Source organism: Streptopelia decaocto (assembly GCF_964273445.1).
Source record: "Streptopelia decaocto genome assembly, chromosome: 25".
In the NCBI taxonomy this organism is placed as follows: Eukaryota; Metazoa; Chordata; class Aves; order Columbiformes; family Columbidae; genus Streptopelia; species Streptopelia decaocto.
Genome location: NC_138680.1, coordinates 414,572 through 435,799, shown reverse-complemented (window position 1 = coordinate 435,799; position 21,228 = coordinate 414,572). Strand labels below are relative to the sequence as shown.

At 51.2% G+C, this 21,228-nt stretch overlaps 2 protein-coding genes across 2 annotated transcripts; both read right to left on the bottom strand.

Moving 5' to 3' along the window:
• Window positions 1–1,926: 1,926 nt before the first annotated feature.
• LOC309450108 (ciliary microtubule associated protein 1A-like) lies at window positions 1,927–15,124 on the bottom strand (the record flags this gene model as incomplete). Its single annotated transcript, XM_082072772.1, has 9 exons — window positions 1,927–2,013; window positions 2,508–2,645; window positions 2,844–2,965; window positions 3,147–3,248; window positions 3,581–3,781; window positions 13,877–13,939; window positions 14,192–14,299; window positions 14,517–14,615; window positions 15,037–15,124. The coding sequence occupies 9 exons, from the start codon at window positions 15,122–15,124 to the stop codon at window positions 1,927–1,929; spliced, it is 1,008 nt and encodes a 335-aa protein (XP_081928898.1).
• A 3,453-nt stretch (window positions 15,125–18,577) lies between these two features.
• On the bottom strand, window positions 18,578–20,617 carry LOC309450107 (ciliary microtubule associated protein 1A-like; the record flags this gene model as incomplete). Its single annotated transcript, XM_082072771.1, has 6 exons — window positions 18,578–18,664; window positions 19,164–19,301; window positions 19,500–19,621; window positions 19,803–19,892; window positions 20,225–20,425; window positions 20,512–20,617. The coding sequence occupies 6 exons, from the start codon at window positions 20,615–20,617 to the stop codon at window positions 18,578–18,580; spliced, it is 744 nt and encodes a 247-aa protein (XP_081928897.1).
• Between the last annotated feature and the right edge of the window lie 611 nt (window positions 20,618–21,228).

Below are 21,228 nucleotides of genomic sequence, written 5' to 3'. Positions count from 1 at the left end.
TTGGCATGGTTGGAGTCCCTGAGCAGGACAGGAGCCTGTGAGCGCAATGGTCGAGTACAGATATTTGGAATATATCTGTGATCTGAAATCTGGGCAGTTTTATTACATGGGTTTTACAGAAGTCATGAGTTTTCCTTTCTTCATGCCTCATTTCAGCATCATATAGTTTATAGATGCCATATTTCAAATGGAGTAAATCTTATAGGAATTGATGCTCCTTAGTTGATATTCAAGCCATAGGGTGGAATGTCCCATTGTACACAAACGTCTTCATTGCTCTGGCATCCTTAAAAATGTCCTTTGTTGGTAGGTTGGGACTTAAGTCAGACAATACCAGATCCAGTGACCCAAAGGCCTTAGCAAGCAGGGCAGCATAGTGTGGTATAGATCAGTGTCATGGTATAGATCAGTGTTGTCGTATAGATCAACTTCATCCCTGCTTCTCAGAACAGAAAGTTTTGTGCAAGCTGGTAGAGAAGTCAGCTGGTAACATCCGATGAATTTGTCACTTTTCCCAAGGAACAAGCGCCAGGAGCAGAGGAAACGGCCTCAAGTTGCGCCAGGGGAGGTTGAGGTTGGATGTGGGAACAAATTCTTCCCCAAAGGGCTGTGGGGCATTGGAACAGGCTGCCCAGGGCAGTGCTGGAGTCACCATCCCTGGAGGGCTGGACAGACGGACATGAGGTTCTCAGGGACATTGGGTAGTTCTTCCAGGCTTAACTTGCCTTTATGCTTTCTCTGCAAAGGCAACTTGCAGGAATCTTTTTCCAATTTGTAATTCTTCTTTTTCCTGACCATCAGAATACCTCCAGCTCTTAAACATAGATATAAAAATATTTAAACATTTCCTATTAAGCTCAGGAGTTTGAAACATGGGAAGCCAAAGCGTGTGGGCCTCAGGTGAGGTGTCTCTACGTTCTCAAATGTCTTGAGCTTGCACCCGAACACTGGAGGAGATGAACTGGAGCTGTCTCGGGCTCCTGCTGCCTGTGCTCCCAGGTTGTGCCCGTGTTTCCAGGTTGTGCCCGTGTTTCCAGGTTGTGCCCGTGTTTCCAGGTCGTGTGTGTGTTTCCAGGTCCTGCCTCTGTTTCCAGGTTGTGCCTGTGCACAGTTTGCACAGAGTTTGCTGGCCCTTGACGTTTGCTGGGGCTGAACGGCTTCAATGTGCAAGTCACCAATTTCCCCTGCAGACACTTGTCTGCGTCTCCCATCACGTATCCCAGGATAAAGCTGTAATGATTGCAAACGTAGAGCCTCGTACGAGCTGGTTCAGAGCAGGAGTGCTTTGGACAGGCTGGTCTGACACCTGAACCGTGTCTCTGGTCAAAGAACGTCCTTCAGTGACATAGGATTAGTGACCAAAATCAAAGTGTTACTGTCCAAAGTCATAACTATGTAATTGAGCCTCCAGGACACATCACTGCAAACCTATAAAAAACATCCCATATCACCCAGGAGAAATCCTTGCTGTATCACTATTTTTTGCCTTTTCAAATAGGAATTAGTGATTATTTTTCCCGAGCTGTCCCCAGGATGCTCTGCTCTCTGCTGAGAGCGTGCAGGGAAGGACCCGGCTGCTTTTGGGGTGCAGCGTTCAGCTCCAGTCGCACTGTGTGGATTGTATCTGTCCTCAGCCAGGTGTGCAGCAGGTTTCAGAGGAGGAACAAGACAAGTCCAGGGTGAAGTGAGCAATCGGGATCCTCATTTGGTTGTGTTTAGGGCAATCAGGAGAAAATGTGCAGTTAGACCTGTCTGTCACTTCCTCTTAGGATTTCAATGCTCTCCAGTCTGAATCTTGCAGGGTTTTAGCTGCTTGTAGGGTTAAACAGAGCAAGCAGCTCTTCCTCACCCATAGAAGACCCCTCCCCATGTCTCAAGGTGAAGAAAAAACATCTCTGAGCAACACGATGTTTTATTCAACACATCTCAAACGTGGAGGATCAGGGGAGTGGTGTACACGGAATGGCGCAGTCCAAACGTGGCTGCAGGCGCCTGGGGCTTGATCAGCTCCACCTGGAAGAGGTAAAGGAGGAAAAGGTGACCATGCATGGGCATATGTCATCACTTGTCTGGGTGCCTGTTGCCCTGCAGCAAACAGACTGAAAAGCTCATCACAGCTGGTGTGGAAAGCTGAGCTGAGCTGAGCTGAGCTGGGTCTGAGTCCAGAGGACGTCGAGCTCCAGCCAGACTTTACTGGATTCCCCTCCCCTCCAAAATCATCTTCCCAGCATTAGGAAGGCGGGGACCTGTGTCTGCTTGTCCCTTCTGAGGAGTGGCCTCCTGAAGAGCTCGCAGTGTATGAGCCTGTAACATTTCCTGGCTGAGACAGCGTAAGGGGAAAGCAGTGTTCCTTGCCTTCCCTCTGCTGGGCTGGGGACAAGGGAAGGGACAGGAGGGCTGTCCTGCAGCTTGTCACTGCAGCAGGACACTGTGCAGCTCAAGGCAGCCCCAGCGGAAGGGGAGATGCTTTGGCAAAGCCGCGCAGGAGCAGAAGGCGGCTGCCTTACCCTTCCCGTGCCGTAGTCCGCTGGCCCCGGTTTGACCGTCTTGTCTCGGAGCTGGGAGCGGGTTCCCATGGTGTACCCGGGAGCTCTGGTTTTGAAAACGTCCAGCTCGATCTTCGGGAGCGCTGCAGGGCCTGGGGTCTGTAAGAGAGTCAGGGCAGCTGCTGGGTGAAAATGGCCGGTGTTTGTTCTTACCTGCGCCCGGCACAGGATGCACCAGTTCAGCGAGCTGGGCAAAGGATTTGGGAACCACACAGCCCTTCTAGTGCAACTTGGTGGAGGCGTGGGCAGTGATTTTTCTCTTTGTGTGTTTTTGCGGCCCCTGGATGTGACTCTCACCTTGGCCAGATCGGCATCGTAGCGATCCCGCTGGCTCCTGCTCGTCATGGAGTAGCACGGGCTGGCAGCCGTGTGCGCCGTGTTGGGGCCCAGCACCCTGGGCAAGGTGTAGGTGCCGGGACCTGCAAGAGCAACGGGAAGAGAAGAAACCTCTGGGCAGAGACAGGCGCCCTGCAGCCTGCTCAGGGCAGCAGGAGGGATGTCTGCCCCCTTTCCCAGCTGACTCTGGGTGAAAAGCTGAGCAGCACATTGTCATAGAGGCCTCCCCAGCTGCAGGGGTTTCCATCTCCTGTGCTCACGTACCTGGAGTGAAGTCGGTTTTGACTCCCCTGTTCCGGAAGCCCATGGATGGCTCAGGCGGGCACTTAAAGATGTGTCGGTTGGACTTCTCCAGGCTGTAATCGCCTAGGGCAGAGGACAACAGCACAAAAGCGGTGAAGTTCTGGTATTTTTCTCAGTCTAAGGAGGCAATTTCACCAAGAGCTGCTCTCCCTAACAGCTGCAGAAGAGCCAGCTGCCGGGAAACATCGACAGCTCATTGAAAGGGTGAGCTGGGCCTTTTGTACCCATCTATCATTTGTACCCATCTATGTTTTGTACCCATCTATCTTTTGTATTCATCTATCTTTTGTACCCATCTATGTTTTGTACCCATCTCTCTTGTGTGCCGCTATGGCAGGGAAATGTGAAAATGTATTTGCCTTGTCTGAACAAACAGCTGGAGCAATGTTACTCACTGGGCCCAGGTGTGATCTCCGTCTTGATCCTGGGCAGTCCAGTGATGGCGTAGGCTGGAGCCACGTACTTCCCGGTCCTGGCCATGGAGGGCTCCACGTAATAGCGAGGGCCTGGGGAGCAGCCGCCTTCCGCAGGAGCTTTTGCCCCTCTGCAGGTGTACGCGGGGGCTCTGACTTTGGTGGGGTTGTGGTTGATGTACCCTAGGAAGAAAAGGGAAGCGGGTTTGTAGCTGGTTTGTGCCGGGTGTGCTCACCGTGCCACACACCGCTCTGCTCCTTGTCTTACCCGTTGTCCCCTGGACTGAGTATTTGGGTCCAGGGGGGGTGAACTGGGCCGAGATGAGGCCCCGTGGGCGATGAGGTCTCCAAGTGCCCACGAAAGCTCCGTCCCTGCTGGGAGATGCTTTGAAAGCCTGAGGAAAAAGCAGAATTGTGCCTTGGTACTTTGCTTTGTGCCTTAGTAGTTTTGAATCACTGTTCAAATGACTGTGCTGTACGTTACTAGTGAACCTTGGCATGGAACTTTGTTCAGTTGCATTTTTCCGACATCATATTAAACCCACTTTTGCTCATATCTTTGACAGTGGCTCTTTAAACGATCTCAGTCACCCATTGGTGACATCTTGGTCCCGTACTGTGCAAGTCCTGTCTCACCAGAGAACACCAGAACTCTTGATAACAGATTGTACGATGAGGGTGTCGAGACCCCTTGCCCAGAGCAGTTGTGGATTCCCCCCCACTGGATTTGTTCAAAGCCTGGGGATGCAAATCCCACTGGTCACAGGGGAGCTCATGGCCAATGCTGAACCATGGCAGGGAAGCAGGAGTCTCCGGACTTCACCTGTCTCAGCCGCGGCATCGAAAGGGATGAGGACAACAACGTCTGCGTCTGCCTCGTCTCTGCGGCACAGAGCGTGGCGAGCAGTGAGAGCAGCCAGAGATGTGGCAAGAGAGGTTGTCAGTGAGGGCAGCCAGAGATGTGGCAAGAGAGGTTGTGGTGGCAGCGGCCAGGGGACCCTGGGGACACCTGGGATCGTCCTGGAAATGCTCTGTGACATCGGGGGGCTGTGCGATGGCATCAGCTGGGGATGCGGGACTGGGGACGTCCGGCCTGCAGGGCCAGGCCTTCCTGAGATCTGCTTGTCCTGTCTCCATGTGTATGTTCAGGGTGCACATGAGACAGATTTTGAACATCAGCAGAGACTGGGGGAGCTTTCCAAAGCACCTGGTTTTACACTGTCTTTACACTCAGTGACAGAGGTGACAAGTGACACAGCGGTCACACAGCACCACTGGGCACCAGAGGCTTTGCCTGCTGAGGCAAACTAATATTTCCAGATTCGTTACTCTCAGACTGTTGGAGGGGATTTGGGCTTCAATAGCAGAAGAAAAGCATTTCCACTCCAGAACCTCAGCCGCCACATCTCTGATTGTCCGTGTCAGGGACCCACAAACACTGTGTTGCCAAAAATGTGACAGCTATAAAAAGTATCATATCCTCCCCAAATCACTGTTTCCCTCGCACCCTCAGATTACCGCAGGAATAATCTTGCTCTAATGACCAAATCCAACTCTCAGCACAGGTGTCTGGGTTCTCAGTGCCCTGTGACTCCCAAGATGCAAACTCAGTATTTTCCTTTGCGGTCTGTTCAGTAACAGTGATTACCCCAAAACATGCGTCACTTTGAGCAGGGAACCCGCAAAGAGCTCTGATGAAGCGCTGTTTGGTTAAATGAATATTGGGATCTCCCGCAGTTGGGTTTCCCTGGTTTAAGGCACAAGAACGTGCACATGTGGCCAGCAGGAGGGAGCAGAGCTGCACCGAGTGAGAGACGCAGCTTTACTGACTGCATTTCACATAATATTTTTGCGGGTTTTAAAAAGCAATCCCATCAGCATCGCAGGTGTATATTTGTTGCTGCGAGAAGTTTCCTTAGTTCGTTAAGTAGCTGACATTTTCTTTTCTTTCCTTTCACTTATGTACATTTTACATTATAACAGACATTCCAGTGCTAAAATTATGTTTCCAGTCTCTACGGAAAGGGAGTTAAACAGAGAAATGCCAATAGCAAGGCAGAGCAGGGCATGACGAGAGCTGAAGGGTTCTGTTGGGATAGTGTTCAATGACTATCAACAAAGTGAAAATCCCTCCTCAGCTTTGGTTCTTGCCTTTTCTGCCATATTCAGCCTCAGCTGAGTAGAAGGAGAGCTGATGGAGTGTAAGGGAATCCCAAGAACTTGTGTCACAGCCACTGGCTCTGCCACTAATGCTGCTGCTGCTTCTGTGGCCGCTGCAGCTGCTGCAGCAAATGCTGCTACTGCCGATGCTGCTGCTGCTTTGGCCACTGCCGCCGCTGCTGCAAATGCTGGCGCTTCCGCTGCTGCCGCTGCAAATGCTGCTGCCGCTGCAGATGCTGCTGCCGCCGCTGCTGCCGCTGCCAGCACTGCCGGAGCGGTGTCCGTGCACAGCACTACACACCAGGTGTGACACAGAGCGGCTCTGTGACCTCACAGCCCAAGCTGAGCCCAGGATACCAGGGGCCTTCTGAGCTGCCAGCTCACAATGGCGACTCACACCCAAATTTTCATCCCCTGGGCTATTCCCTGATATCAGAAATTCTCCTCCATGCACTCCAGGATGCTCCTGGATTCCTGCAGCTCGCTGTGCAGATGTTGGAATGGTTGGAGTCCCTGAGCAGGACAGGAGCCTGTGAGCGCAATGGTCGAGTACAGATATTTGGAATATGTCTGTGATCTGAAATCTGGGCAGTTTTATTACATGGGCTTTACAGAAGTCATGAGTTTTCCTTTCTTCATGCCTCATTTCAGTATCATATAGATTTATAGATGCCATATTTCAAATGGAGTAAATCTTATAGGAATTGATGCTCCTTAGTTGATATTCAAGCCATAGGGTGGAATGTCCCATTGTACAGAAACGTCTTCATTGCTCTGGCATCCTTAAAAATGCCCTTTGTTGGTAGGTTGGGACTTAAGTCAGACAATACCAGATCCAGTGACCCAAAGGCCTTAGCAAGCAGGGCAGCATAGTGTGGTATAGATCAGTGTCATGGTATAGATCAGTGTTGTCATATAGATCAACTTCATCCCTGCTTCTTAGAAAAGAAAGTTTTGTGCAAGCTGGTAGAGAAGTCAGCTGGTAACATCCGATGAATTTGTCACTTTTCCCCAGGAACAAGCGCCAGGAGCAGAGGAAACGGCCTCAAGTTGCGCCAGGGGAGGTTGAGGTTGGATGTGGGAACAATTTCTCCCCCAAAGGGCTGTGGGGCATTGGAACAGGCTGCCCAGGGCAGTGCTGGAGTCACCATCCCTGGAGGGCTGGACAGACGGACATGAGGTTCTCAGGGACATTGGGTAGTTCATCCAGGCTTAACTTGCCTTTATGCTTTCTCTGCAAAGGCAACTTGCAGGAATCTTTTTCCAATTTGTAATTCTTCTTTTTCCTGACCATCAGAATACCTCCAGCTCTTAAACATAGATATAAAAATATTTAAACATTTCCTATTAAGCTCAGGAGTTTGAAACATGGGAAGCCAAAGCGTGTGGGCCTCAGGTGAGGTGTCTCTACGTTCTCAAATGTCTTGAGCTTGCACCCGAACACTGGAGGAGATGAACTGGAGCTGTCTCGGGCTCCTGCTGCCTGTGCTCCCAGGTTGTGCCCGTGTTTCCAGGTTGTGCCCGTGTTTCCAGGTTGTGCCCGTGTTTCCAGGTTGTGCCTGTGCTCCCAGGTTGTGCCCGTGTTTCCAGGTTGTGCCCATGTTTCCAGGTTGTGCCCATGTTTCCAGGTCGTGTGTGTGTTTCCAGGTCCTGCCTCTGTTTCCAGGTTGTGCCTGTGCACAGTTTGCACAGAGTTTGCTGGCCCTTGACGTTTGCTGGGGCTGAAATAACGGCTTCAATGTGCAAATTGCCAATTTCCCCTGCAGACACTTGTCTGCGTCTCCCATCACGTATCCCAGGATAAAGCTCTAATGATTGCAAACGTAGAGCCTCGTACGAGCTGGTTCAGAGCAGGAGTGCTTTGGCCAGGCTGGTCTGACACCTGAACCGTGTCTCTGGTCAAAGAACGTCCTTCAGTGACATAGGATTAGTGACCAAAATCAAAGTGTTACTGTCCAAAGTCATAACTATGTAATTGAGGGACGCAGCTTTACTGACTGCATTTCACGGAATAATTCTGCGGGTTTTAAAAAGCAATCCCATCAGCATCGCAGGTGTATATTTGTTGCTGCGAGAAGTTTCCTTAGTTCGTTAAGTAGCTGACATTTTCTTTTCTTTCACTTATGTACATTTTACATTATAACAGACATTCCAGTGCTAAAATTATGTTTCCAGTCTCTACGGAAAGGGAGTTAAACAGAGAAATGCCAATAGCAAGGCAGAGCAGGGCATGACGAGAGCTGAAGGGTTCTGTTGGGATAGTGTTCAATGACTATCAACAAAGTGAAAATCCCTCCTCAGCTTTGGTTCTTGCCTTTTCTGCCATATTCAGCCTCAGCTGAGTAGAAGGAGAGCTGATGGAGTGTAAGGGAATCCCAAGAACTTGTGTCACAGCCACTGGCTCTGCCACTAATGCTGCTGCTGCTTCTGTGGCCGCTGCAGCTGCTGCAGCCAATGCTGCTACTGCTGATGCTGCTGCTGCTGTGACCACTGCCGCTGCTGCTGTAAATGATGCTGCTGCTGTGACCGCTGCTGCTGCAAATGCTGCTGCTGCTTTGGCCACTGCCGCCGCTGCTGTAAATGCTGGCGCTTCCGCTGCTGCCGCTGCAAATGCTGCTGCCGCTGCAGATGCTGCTGCCGCCGCTGCTGCCGCTGCCAGCACTGCCGGAGCGGTGTCCGTGCACAGCACTACACACCAGGTGTGACACAGAGCGGCTCTGTGACCTCACAGCCCAAGCTGAGCCCAGGATACCAGGGGCCTTCTGAGCTGCCAGCTCACAATGGCGACTCGCGCCCAATTTTTCCAGACCTGGTCTGACACCTGAACCGTGTCTCTGGCCAAAGAACGTCCTTCAGTGACATAGGATTAGTGACCAAAATCAAAGTGTTACTGTCCAAAGTCATAACTATGTAATTGAGCCTCCAAACACATCATGGCAAACCTATAAAAAATATCCCATATCACCCAGGAGAAATCCTTGCTGTATCACTGCTTTTTGCCTTTTCAAATAGGAATTAATGATTACCTGTGCAGCAGGTTTCAGAGGAGGAAGAAGACAAGTCCGGGGCAAAGTGAGGAATCAGGGCCCTCATTTGGTTGTGTTTAGGGCAATCAGGAGAAAATATGCAGCTAGACCTGTCTGCGTCATTTCCTCTTATGATTTCTGTGCTCTCCAGTCTGAATCTTGCAGGGTTTTTGCTGCTTGTAGGGTTGAACAGAGCAAGCAGCTCTTCCTCACCCACAGAAGACCCCTCCCCATGTCTCAAGGTGAAGAGAAAACCTCTCTGAGCAACACGTTGTTTTATTCAACACATCTCAAAGGTGGAGGATCAGGGGAGTGGTGTACACGGAATGGCGCAGTCCAAACGTGGCTGCAGGCGCCTGGGGCTTGATCAGCTCCACCTGGAAGAGGTAAAGGAGGAAAAGGTGACCATGGGCACTTGTCATCACTTGTCTGGGTGCCTGTTGCCCTGCTCGTTCCCCCGAGCCCAGTGCCATTTCTGGACAGTCGCTCTGCATCTCTTCTCTCTGTGTCTCTGTTTGGTCAGGGCTGGCTGTGGGTGCAGCGCAGTTCAGCGTCCTGACCCAGCAGACTTGTCCTCAGCGACGCCGTCTGCCAGAACAAGGGTGCCGACGTGCACTGGCCGCTCCTCCTCGCACACCCTGTTCGTGTGCCTTGCAGCCTCCAGCTCGCTGCACCTATTCGTGCAGCACGCTCGTTGGAAACCTCAGGTATTAGCAGAGCACTCGAGATGTGCTGAGGCTGTGATTCATTGCATTTCCTTCTCGTTTTGGGGGACGTATGTGAACAAAAGAGAAAAACAGTTTAGCAGCAGGTAAAAGACATTAATGAAGTTTGTTTTTGCAGACAGTAAAAGAAAAGTCTAGATTTCAGCAGTTAACAGACAGAAAAGCTCATCACAGCAGGTGTGAAAAGCTGAGCTGAGCTGAGCTGAGCTGGGGCTGAGTGCAGAGGACATCGAGCTCCAGCCAGACTTTGCTGGATTCATCTATTCATCCTTTTGTACCCATCTATCTTTTGTACCCATCTATCTTTTGTACCCATCTATGTTTTGTTCCCATCTCTCTCGTGTGCCGCTATGGCAGGGAAATGTGAAAACGTATTTGCCTTGTCTGAACAAACAGCTGGAGGAATGTTACTCACTGGGCCCAGGTGTGGAGCACCAAGAATAAGAACAATACTACAGATCCTGCGACCTACAAGAACCACTGCAGTTCGGCGCAGAACTGGTGAGTTCCCAGACAATTGTGCTGTTCAGCTGTGTTTTGAAAAGAAATCCCATCAGCATTTCAGGTGTGTATTTGTTGCTGTGAGAAGTTTCATTGTTTTTTTAAGTAGCTGATGTTTCCTTCCCTTTCACTGATCTTTGTCTGACATTAAAACACACATACTAGTGCTAAAATGTTTCTTTCCAGTCTCTGCTAGAAAGGGAGTTAAATACAGAAATGGTGGATGGTGACTCGGTGTTTGGTGTTTCCTCAGCAGTGTATTTACTGTGGGCTTTTCATCCCTGGGTGACTCTGGGGCCCTTGGCAAGCGCTGAATTCAGCTCCTGCGGCAGATGTTCCTGAGGAGTCCAGGTGCCGGGAGGCTGAAGAGAGCGACCTGCCACCCTAAACCTGCTCAGGGAAAACCGGCCCCGTGGCCGATTCCCAAGCACGTTACTGTTCAGAACAACAGCCCTGCCGCTTGGGAAATCTCATCCTCTAACAAAGAAAAGCAAGAGGAAGAAACAGCTCCATGAACTCCAGGGTGAAGACGTAGGCAGCCGGGGTGCTGGGGATTGACATCGGTGGGATTTTATCCAGTAAAAGCCCTTGTACCTTCCAAACTGTGCTCTAAGGTCCCACGTAGCCATAGAGTGCACCAAAGTACAGGTGCCCGATAAAACATTGCCCTCAGAAATTGTTTTACAATAAATAGGCAATTCAATCCTGTGGGTGTCTGTTACTTTAGGTGGGAAGAAGAATTGTTTTCACCTTGCTTCAACTTATTTTCTGTGATGTAAATTGTTCTGGAAAGCCGTGCTTGTTCAGTTAGGGAGGGTCATGAATGTTGGGCTTTTGTGTCCCGTTGGTCAGTTTGTTTTGTGTGCGAACTGTGGCAGAGAATCACCGAAAAGGTTCCAGAATCACTTGTCAAAGGCACATTATTTTAGAAAATAGTCTCTTTGCTGTCTAAAGGCCCCGTTCGCAGTCCCGCGAGCGGGCGCAGGGCAGGGGCAGCGGCGGCGGGAGGCGCTGAGGGGCCGCCGGGCCCTGAGGGAGAACAACGGGCGGGACAAAGGGCGGGAAGAGGCGGCTGAGGCGGCGGGGCCGGGGCTGCTGCGCGCAGGGACCGCAGGGCAGCGCCGCACTTACCGCGGTCCGCTTCAGCCGCTTACAGTAGTTTAAGGATTTTTGTTCGCAAAAGACTCTTGTTAGGCGTCTTGTTGGTGTCTCGAATGAGAATATCTCTTCTTCTGCTTAAAACAAAACAAAATTCCCTCAGAGATCAGGCTGTCTCAGCATCCTGAATGTGAGCAAAGCAGCGCAGCAGAACTGAGGAGAAAGTCCTGTGACTTTGTAATGCTAATGGGTGGCCTTTGGAATTGAAAGGACAGTTTCAGTTAAACGAGGAAGGGTGAAGAGCAGTTTTTCCAGGCAGCCCGAGTTACTGAAGTGATGTTTGAGATCATGGGAGCTGTGTTTAGTGGTAAAGCTTGGGCCTCCTGCTTGGTGAGCAGGATCTTTTCTTGCAAGGTGAGCAGCTCCACATTTCTGCGCCGTTAAGAATATCTGTATATCTATGTGCAGACATGGAGGGTTTGAGAGTGCAGTATTGCCGTCTCTTCAGGTTCACCAGAGTCTTTGCCATCATGTCTCTGCTCAGCAATCTCTTTTTGAGTCCCCTTCTCTTCCCAGCAGTCTAAATTTGAATCCATTGAAATCTGAATCATTATTATCACTGTGAAATGTCATGAGAGCCCCGTCAGTGCAAGAAACCTGCCAGAATGTGATATGACAATTAAATTCCTGTGGTCTGTAAGCAGCAGACACTTTGCTTCGTTGGTTAGTACTGGAATATGGGATTTCCCTCTGACAGACCATTCAATGCTCAGAAACTCATTTTGTTCCTTATTCTGAAATGTATTGTATTTAAGCACCAACTATGCAGATACAAAAAGCTCCACTTTCCCGTGGGACCAATATCACAGCACTCTGACACACGGCATTTGATGTATGTCAAAACCAAATAATAACATATAGCAGTAAATAGCATCAAATTAACATGACGAGTCTCTGTGAAATTATAGACGTGGAGTAAAGGTAACAAGGCATCTTTGTTTCAGTGAAACATAATAGTGTTGAAAAATTAAGAAAATCAGCAGACTGACATGAAAATACTTTATTTTGGTGAAACTTTATTTCAATGAAAATATTTCAGTTAATGAATAAAGCTGAATAAGGCTTTGAAGTTGCTCCCTCCAGGCCTGCAGGAATTAGCATGGCCGGTGATATAAAGATAATTTGGGATTCCTTCATGAGTTTAGTTTCAGTTTTTCACACTCATATGTATCTATTGGTCTGGAATCTAAGAAAGGCAATTTCTTGGGTCTCTTGCTCCATAAGTTGCAATTACTGACAGAAAGAAATGGCAGCTCATAGAAAGAAATCGTGGCACGTGGTTCAGCAGCACGAGGTTCAGCGGTAGTTTCCTGTCTTCTGTAAAGCTTTAATTGTTACTGTAGGACAGATGGTTTATTTAAGCTTTTGCTGGAATACAAAAGCTGGGAGATGTATTAAGCATCACGATGTGTTATGAGATGGTAAAAGTGGGAATTGATGGACATGAGGTTGAAGTCATTTTGTGAAAAGCCCCAATGTTTCCTGTGTCTGCAGCTCTCCCTCCTGGCCCAGCTCCGCAGGCCGGTCCCACCAGGGAAGCTGTGTCCCCCCAGCCAGACGGAAGGTCCCCCCCCAGCGCCCTGCCCGCTGGCACCGCGGCATCCACCTCCCTGCCTGCCCCGACATGAAGTTCGCGCAGAACTGGTGAGTTCCCAGGCAATTGTGCTGCTCAACTGTGTTTATTGCTGTTACACGTTCCCATCTCCCATGGCCTTGGCTTCGCGGCGCCTGCGGAGAGAAGAGGCTGCTGAGTCCCGGCCGTGGCCGCGGTGCCGGGGGGTGCGAGGCTGCGGGGCAGCGCTGGGCGCCCTGTGGTGTGCAGGCACCCGGCTGCACGGGGAGCTGCGGTCGGAGCTGCAGGGACACCCTGGCCGAGGTGAACATCTGGGGTTTACAGCAGCACCCAACAGGGTGATTTCTGCTGGCAGGAACACGTCACTATTGTGCTTCTCCCTTTCCATGGCAATGTCGTCCCTTGTTTTTCTTCCTGACCTTGCTCTGCCTGCATCTGTTGCTGGGGCAGCTCTTGTTGAGGCAGAGCCACTTTTAACTAACACTTGGAACAGGAGGACCAGGTTTTGTTAAAGAGCAGCTAGGAGCCGAACAGCCAGTTAAACCATCCTCAGCAGGAACCTCAGTGGAGTTTGGCCAGTAACTAAGCGGGTACTTCAGAATACCCTGCCTCTAAATGTTTCAAGGCTAATGGCTGCCATCTGATACAGGAGTTTGGCAACACCCCCTGCTCAACAACTCACTTTTGTATTCTCCTCTTGCACAGCCAGCATGCACAAAACAGCACTATCCCAAACAGGATGGTGCCCAAGACCCCCACGACGGCTGCTAAGCAGCGGTTCTTGTAGGTCGCGGTATCTGCAGTATTGTTCTTACTCTTGACGCTCCAACCTGGATGAACAATTCTGTACCTTAGTGTTTCCTGCACACTACGGGTGATCTCACGCGAGGTCTGACAGCTGTTTGACCAACTGTCCCTTGGAGTGAGACAGACAGAAACCGTCCCTGTGTCAGGGAATGCCACCCCCAGCTCTCCCTCCCCGGGGACCCACACCCCAGGAGGACAGAGTCCGGCCCATGGGGATTCACCTGAACCCCGCACCCCCTTTGCCTTTGCTCCAGCACGGGCACTGCTTGCACGCCCCCAGCCTTCAGGCCTTGTCTCCCACTTCTGGCCCTGCAAGGCTGCTCTGTACCTGGAATCTTGTCAAGGAGGCCGTTGATTCCAGCCTGGCGGGCTTCCCCAGGGTTGGGCAGCTCTGCCAAGAATCAGAGAGAGGTAAAGCCTCAGCAGAGGATGCAGGAGTTCGGGGCAGGTTCCCCCTAAACCGTGCTCGATCTCTCAGTGCATCCCTTTGGACCTCAGTGCATCCCTTTGGACCTCAGTGCACAGGAGGGATCCCCTCCCTTGTGCCTGGGGGGGCACTCAAGGCAAGAGTTTGGCTGCTGAGGAGCCTGCAGACACAGGGGTTTTGGTTCATGACAGACGATGACCAAAGGACAGCAATTACCTGGCATGCCTCGTGATTCCATTGTCCAAGTCCCTTCGTCGTAGATCGGCACTACCTGATCGCCTCTTTTCTGAATCGCCACCGTCTCCAACGTCTCATGGCTCAGGTCTTTAGAAAGAGATGGAGTCAGTTTAATGAGAAGTAACCTCTTCAAGAACCAATATCTTCAGGAGGCGATATTTCTCAAAATACATTGATAACACTCAGAAACAAAGCCAGAGCATTTGAGGGTGTCAGTATAGTCAGGGAAAGCGCCCTTCTGAGGAGCACTTGTATCTAAACCTCCACTTCCCAAGTCTTCTGCTCTAGAGCGATAACTACCCACCGTGCTCTACTTTGTCCAGTTCCTCCAGGACTTGGTTGAGGACTGATTTACGCTGGGAAGATTTTCGTCTTAATACCTTAGGCCTTGTTCTCTGAGGACCTTAACGGAAAGTAGAAAGTTAAATTCCTGAGCAATAAAATACTGAACAGGAGTGCTTGGCCCGTGAAGTCAGCCAAGGCTGAGCACTCACCCTCGCGATGCCGAGTGAGCTGCGATGCTGGAAAAGCCCTCCCGGTGTTCACACCTGCACCTGAACACCCCCGAGAAGTTTCCATCACACACTGTGATGCCACCATCGTCACTGAACAGCTCTGAGCTGGCAGCTCCCCAAAGAGCTTAAAAGCCACAACGTGATCATGAGATGCTCCAAGTGTCAGCCCTGGGAGCCAGTTGTACCCTAGAAATCCCTTGCGTGCAGCCGTGTCTGCAGACAGACACAGCAGAGAAGCTCCCAGGAAATATTTCAGTGGACGTCTTCAGAATATTAAACCCTAAATGCTCACTGGTTCAAGTAACAGACCTGAGGGATTGCCGTGATGCTCCCGGACAAGAGCCGGCTGAGGAGTCGCAAGGCCACCGGCTACAGGCACATCTGGAATCAAGCACATTCCGTTAGATCTTGTCAATCTGCTTCTTTCTCAGTGACCTGCGGTGACTGTGGGGGGGTCAGGTAATGATGTGGGACCCAGATGTGGGTGGAGGTTCCCAAAGCTGCAGAGGGTCCATGGTGACCTGCTTGCTGGCACCTGGCAGCTCTCAAAATACTGTTTCCAGGCCGCATGTAAGACCCCTCAAGGGCTGGATGGACAAACACACGGATCCTCGGGGATTTCTTACTGGAAATCTCTGGGCTGGGTGCCCACCCCCGCCTGCCCGCCTACCAGGTCTCCAATCTCCATACGGCGCTGCCCCGACCTCCTGGGCTTGCAGAACCAGGAGGAGGAGGATAAAGAGTGAGGTGACCCCCCACCCCTGCATCGTGGCACTGCCACGAGCTCTGCCACAAATACTGCTGCTGCTGTGGCCACTGCAGCTGCTGCAAATAACTGCTGCTGCTGTGACCACTGCCGCTGCTGCTGTAAATGATGCTGCTGCTGTGACCGCTGCTGCTGCAAATGCTGCTGCTGCTTTGGCCACTGCTGCCGCTGCTGCAAATGCTGGCGCTTCCGCTGCTGCCGCTGCAAATGCTGCTGCCGCTGCAGATGCTGCTGCCGCCGCTGCTGCCGCTGCCAGCACTGCCGGAGCGGTGTCCGTGCACAGCACTACACACCAGGTGTGACACAGAGCGGCTCTGTGACCTCACAGCCCAAGCTGAGCCCAGGATACCAGGGGCCTTCTGAGCTGCCAGCTCACAATGGCGACTCACACCCAAATTTTCATCCCCTGGGCTATTCCCTGATATCAGAAATTCTCCTCCATGCACTCCAGGCTGCTCCTGGATTCCTGCAGCTCACTGTGCAGATGTTGGAATGGTTGGAGTCCCTGAGCAGGACAGGAGCCTGTGAGCGCAATGGTCGAGTTGAGATATTTGGAATATATCTGGGATCTGAAATCTGGGCAGTTTTATTACATGGGCTTTACAGAAGTCATGAGTTTTCCTTTCTTCACGCCTCATTTCAGCATCATATAGATTTATAGATGCCATATTTCAAATGGAGTAAATCTTATAGGAATTGATGCTCCTTAGTTGATATTCAAGCCATAGGGTGGAATGTCCCATTGTACACAAATGTCTTCATTGCTCTGGCATCCCTAAAATTGTCTTTTCTAGTGTTGGTAGGTGTCCTGGTTTTGTTAAAAACAAGTTTCTCTTTCAGTGAATTTTGCCTGTCAGCTCAAGCTTCATATCAGCTGCATTTTCCTGGAGAACCAGACCCATGTTTTGGTAAACCTAGCACTGGAATGCAAACTTATTGATAAGCACGGATGGACATCTGGCGAGAGGGGCGACGAGAAACAAGTGACCAAGAAACTGACCAACTGTGTATAACATTCCATTCACATGAATACTTCATATAAAAGTGGGAGATCATGAGGATCTCGTCCCTTTTCCTTATGGCGACATTAGGAGAGGACCTTGCGAGTCGTCCCTGCGAACTGAGGCCAGTGACAGATTGAATCCAGCTCTGGTTGCTGCAGAGTCCAGTCCAGGACTTCGGGTGCCAGCTCTGCAGTTGCTGAGACTTTCAAGATTGGTTTTGTATATTTTGTATTATTTTCTCTATTCTTATTAGTAGCATTAGTAAAACATTGTTAATTCTTCCAACTCTCTTCTCTCTGTCCTTCTGTCCCTCCCGATCGCCTGTGCTGAGTGGGAAGGGGGGGAGAGGGAGGGGCAAAAGGGGGAAGTGGGGGGGAGAGGAGGTTAACAATACACCTGCCAGGGTTTTATTGTCACCCCGCAATCTTAACCCTCGACAGTAGGTCAGGACTTAAGTCAGACAATACCAGATCCAGTGACCCAAAGACCTTAGCAAGCAGGGCAGCATAGTGTGGTATAGATCAGTGTCATGGTATAGATCAGTGTCATGGTATGGATCCACTTCATCCCTGCTTCTCAGAACAGAAAGTTTTGTGCAAGCTGGTAGAGAAGTCAGCTGGTAATGTCTGATGAATTTGTCACTTTTCCCCAGGAACAAGCGCCAGGAGCAGAGGAAACGGCCTCAAGTTGCGCCAGGGGAGGTTGAGGTTGGATGTGGGAACAATTTCTTCCCCAAAGGGCTGTGGGGCATTGGAACAGGCTGCCCAGGGCAGTGCTGGAGTCACCATCCCTGGAGGGCTGGACAGACGGACATGAGGTTCTCAGGGACATTGGGTAGTTCATACAGGCTTAACTGGATTTGTGCTTTCTCTGCAAAGGCAACTTGCAGGAATCTTTTACCAATTTGTAATTCTTCTTTTTCCTGACCATCAGAATACCTCCAGCTCTTAAACATAGATATAAAAATATTTAAACATTTCCTATTAAGCTCAGGAGTTTGAAACATGGGAAGCCAAAGCGTGTGGGCCTCAGGTGAGGTGTCTCTACGTTCTCAAATGTCTTGAGCTTGCACCCGAACACTGGAGGAGATGAACTGGAGCTGTCTCGGGCTCCTGCTGCCTGTGCTCCCAGGTTGTGCCCATGTTTCCAGGTTGTGCCCATGTTTCCAGGTTGTGCCCGTGTTTCCAGGTTGTGCCCGTGTTTCCAGGTCGTGTGTGTGTTTCCAGGTCCTGCCTCTGTTTCCAGGTTGTGCCTGTGCATGGTTTGCACAGAGTTTTCTGGCATTTGATGTTTGTTGGGACTGAACAAAGGCTTCAATGTGCAAATCGCCAATTTCCCCTGCAGACACTTGTCTGCGTCTCCCATCACGTATCCCAGGATAAAGCTCTAATGATTGCAAACGTAGAGCCTCGTACGAGCTGGTTCAGAGCAGGAGTGCTTTGGCCAGGCTGGTCTGACACCTGAACCGTGTCTCTGGTCAAAGAACGTCCTTCAGTGACATAGGATTAGTGACCAAAATCAAAGTGTTACTGTTCAAAGTCATAACTATGTAATTGAGCCTCCAGGACACATCATTGCAAACCTATAAAAAATATCCCATATCACCCAGGAGAAATCCTTGCTGTATCACTATTTTTTGCCTTTTCAAATAGGAATTAGTGATTATTTTTCCCGAGCTGTCCCCAGGATGCTCTGCTCTCTGCTGAGAGCGTGCAGGGAAGGACCCGGCTGCTTTTGGGGTGCAGCGTTCAGCTCCAGTCGCACTGTGTGGATTGTATCTGTCCTCAGCCAGGTGTGCAGCAGGTTTCAGAGGAGGAACAAGACAAGTCCAGGGTGAAGTGAGCAATCGGGATCCTCATTTGGTTGTGTTTAGGGCAATCAGGAGAAAATGTGCAGTTAGACCTGTCTGTCACTTCCTCTTAGGATTTCAATGCTCTCCAGTCTGAATCTTGCAGGGTTTTTGCTGCTTGTAGGGTTGAACAGAGCAAGCAGCTCTTCCTCACCCACAGAAGACCCCTCCCCATGTCTCAAGGTGAAGAGAAAACCTCTCTGAGCAACACGTTGTTTTATTCAACACATCTCAAACGTGGAGGATCAGGGGAGTGGTGTACACGGAATGGCGCAGTCCAAACGTGGCTGCAGGCGCCTGGGGCTTGATCAGCTCCACCTGGAAGAGGTAAAGGAGGAAAAGGTGACCATGCATGGGCATATGTCATCACTTGTCTGGGTGCCTGTTGCCCTGCAGCAAACAGACTGAAAAGCTCATCACAGCTGGTGTGGAAAGCTGAGCTGAGCTGAGCTGAGTTGAGCTGGGGCTGAGTCCAGAGGATGTCGAGCTCCAGCCAGACTTTACTGGATTCCCCTCCCCTCCAAAATCATCTTCCCAGCATTAGGAAGGCGGGGACCTGTGTCTGCTTGTCCCTTCTGAGGAGTGGCCTCCTGAAGAGCTCGCAGTGTATGAGCCTGTAACATTTCCTGGCTGAGACAGCGTAAGGGGAAAGCAGTGTTCCTTGCCTTCCCTCTGCTGGGCTGGGGACAAGGGAAGGGACAGGAGGGCTGTCCTGCAGCTTGTCACTGCAGCAGGACACTGTGCAGCTCAAGGCAGCCCCAGCGGAAGGGGAGATGCTTTGGCAAAGCCGCGCAGGAGCAGAAGGCGGCTGCCTTACCCTTCCCGTGCCGTAGTCCGCTGGCCCCGGTTTGACCGTCTTGTCTCGGAGCTGGGAGCGGGTTCCCATGGTGTACCCGGGAGCTCTGGTTTTGAAAACGTCCAGCTCGATCTTCGGGAGCGCTGCAGGGCCTGGGGTCTGTAAGAGAGTCAGGGCAGCTGCTGGGTGAAAATGGCCGGTGTTTGTTCTTACCTGCGCCCGGCACAGGATGCACCAGTTCAGCGAGCTGGGCAAAGGATTTGGGAACCACACAGCCCTTCTAGTGCAACTTGGTGGAGGCGTGGGCAGTGATTTTTCTCTTTGTGTGTTTTTGCGGCCCCTGGATGTGACTCTCACCTTGGCCAGATCGGCATCGTAGCGATCCCGCTGGCTCCTGCTCGTCATGGAGTAGCACGGGCTGGCAGCCGTGTGCGCCGTGTTGGGGCCCAGCACCCTGGGCAAGGTGTAGGTGCCGGGACCTGCAAGAGCAACGGGAAGAGAAGAAACCTCTGGGCAGAGACAGGCGCCCTGCAGCCTGCTCAGGGCAGCAGGAGGGATGTCTGCCCCCTTTCCCAGCTGACTCTGGGTGAAAAGCTGAGCAGCACATTGTCATAGAGGCCTCCCCAGCTGCAGGGGTTTCCATCTCCTGTGCTCACGTACCTGGATTGACTCCCCGGTTCCGGAAGCCCATGGATGGCTCAGGTGTGCTCTTAAAGATGTGTCGGTTGGACTTCTCCGGGCTGTAATCGCCTGGGGCAGAGGACAACAGCACAAAAGCGGTGAAGTTCTGGTATTTTTCTCAGTCTAAGGAGGCAATTTCACCAAGAGCTGCTCTCCCTAACAGCTGCAGAAGAGCCAGCTGCTGGGAAACATCGACAGCTCATTGAAAGGGTGAGCTGAGCCTTCTGCACCCATCTATCTTTTGTATTCATCTATCTTTTGTGCCCATCTATCTTTTGTATTCATCTATCTTTTGTGCCCATCTATCTTTTGTACCCATCTCTCTCGTGTGCCGCTATGGCAGGGAAATGTGAAAACATATTTGCCTTGTCTGAACAAACAGCTGGAGCAATGTTACTCACTGGGTCCAGGTGTGATCTCTGTCTTGATCCTGGGCAGTCCAGTGATGGCGTAGGCTGGAGCCACGTACTTCCCGGTCCTGGCCATGGAGGGCTCCACGTAATAGCGAGGGCCTGGGGAGCAGCCGCCTTCCGCAGGAGCTTTTGCCCCTCTGCAGGTGTACGCGGGGGCTCTGACTTTGGTGGGGTTGTGGTTGATGTACCCTAGGAAGAAAAGGGAAGCGGGTTTGTAGCTGGTTTTGTGCCGGGTGTGCTCACCGTGCCACACACCGCTCTGCTCCTTGTCTTACCCGTTGTCCCCTGGACTGAGTATTTGGGTCCAGGGGGGGTGAACTGGGCCGAGATGAGGCCCCGTGGGCGATGAGGTCTCCAAGTGCCCACGAAAACTCCGTCCATGCTGGGAGGTGCTTTGAAAGCCTGAGGAAAAAGCAGAATTGTGCCTTGGTACTTTGCTTTGTGCCTTAGTAGTTTTGAGTCACTGTTCAAATGACTGTGCTGTACGTTACTAGTGAACCTTGCCGTGGAACTTTGTTCAGTTGCATTTTTCCAACATCATATTAAAACCACTTTTGCTAATATCTTTGACAGTGGCTCTTTAAACGATCTCAGTCACCCATTGGTGACATCTTGGTCCTGTACTGTGCAAGTCCTGTCTCACCAGAGAACACCAGAACTCTTGATAACAGATTGTACGATGAGGGTGTCGAGACCCTTTGCCCAGAGCAGTTGTGGATTCCCCCCCACTGGATTTGTTCAAAGCCTGGGGATGCAAATCCCACTGGTCACAGGGGAGCTCATGGCCAATGCTGAACCATGGCAGGGAAGCAGGAGTCTCCGGACTTCACCTGTCTCAGCCGCGGCATCGAAAGGGATGAGGACAACAACGTCTGCGTCTGCCTCGTCTCTGCGGCACAGAGCGTGGCGAGCAGTGAGAGCAGCCAGAGATGTGGCAAGAGAGGTTGTCAGTGAGGGCAGCCAGAGATGTGGCAAGAGAGGTTGTGGTGGCA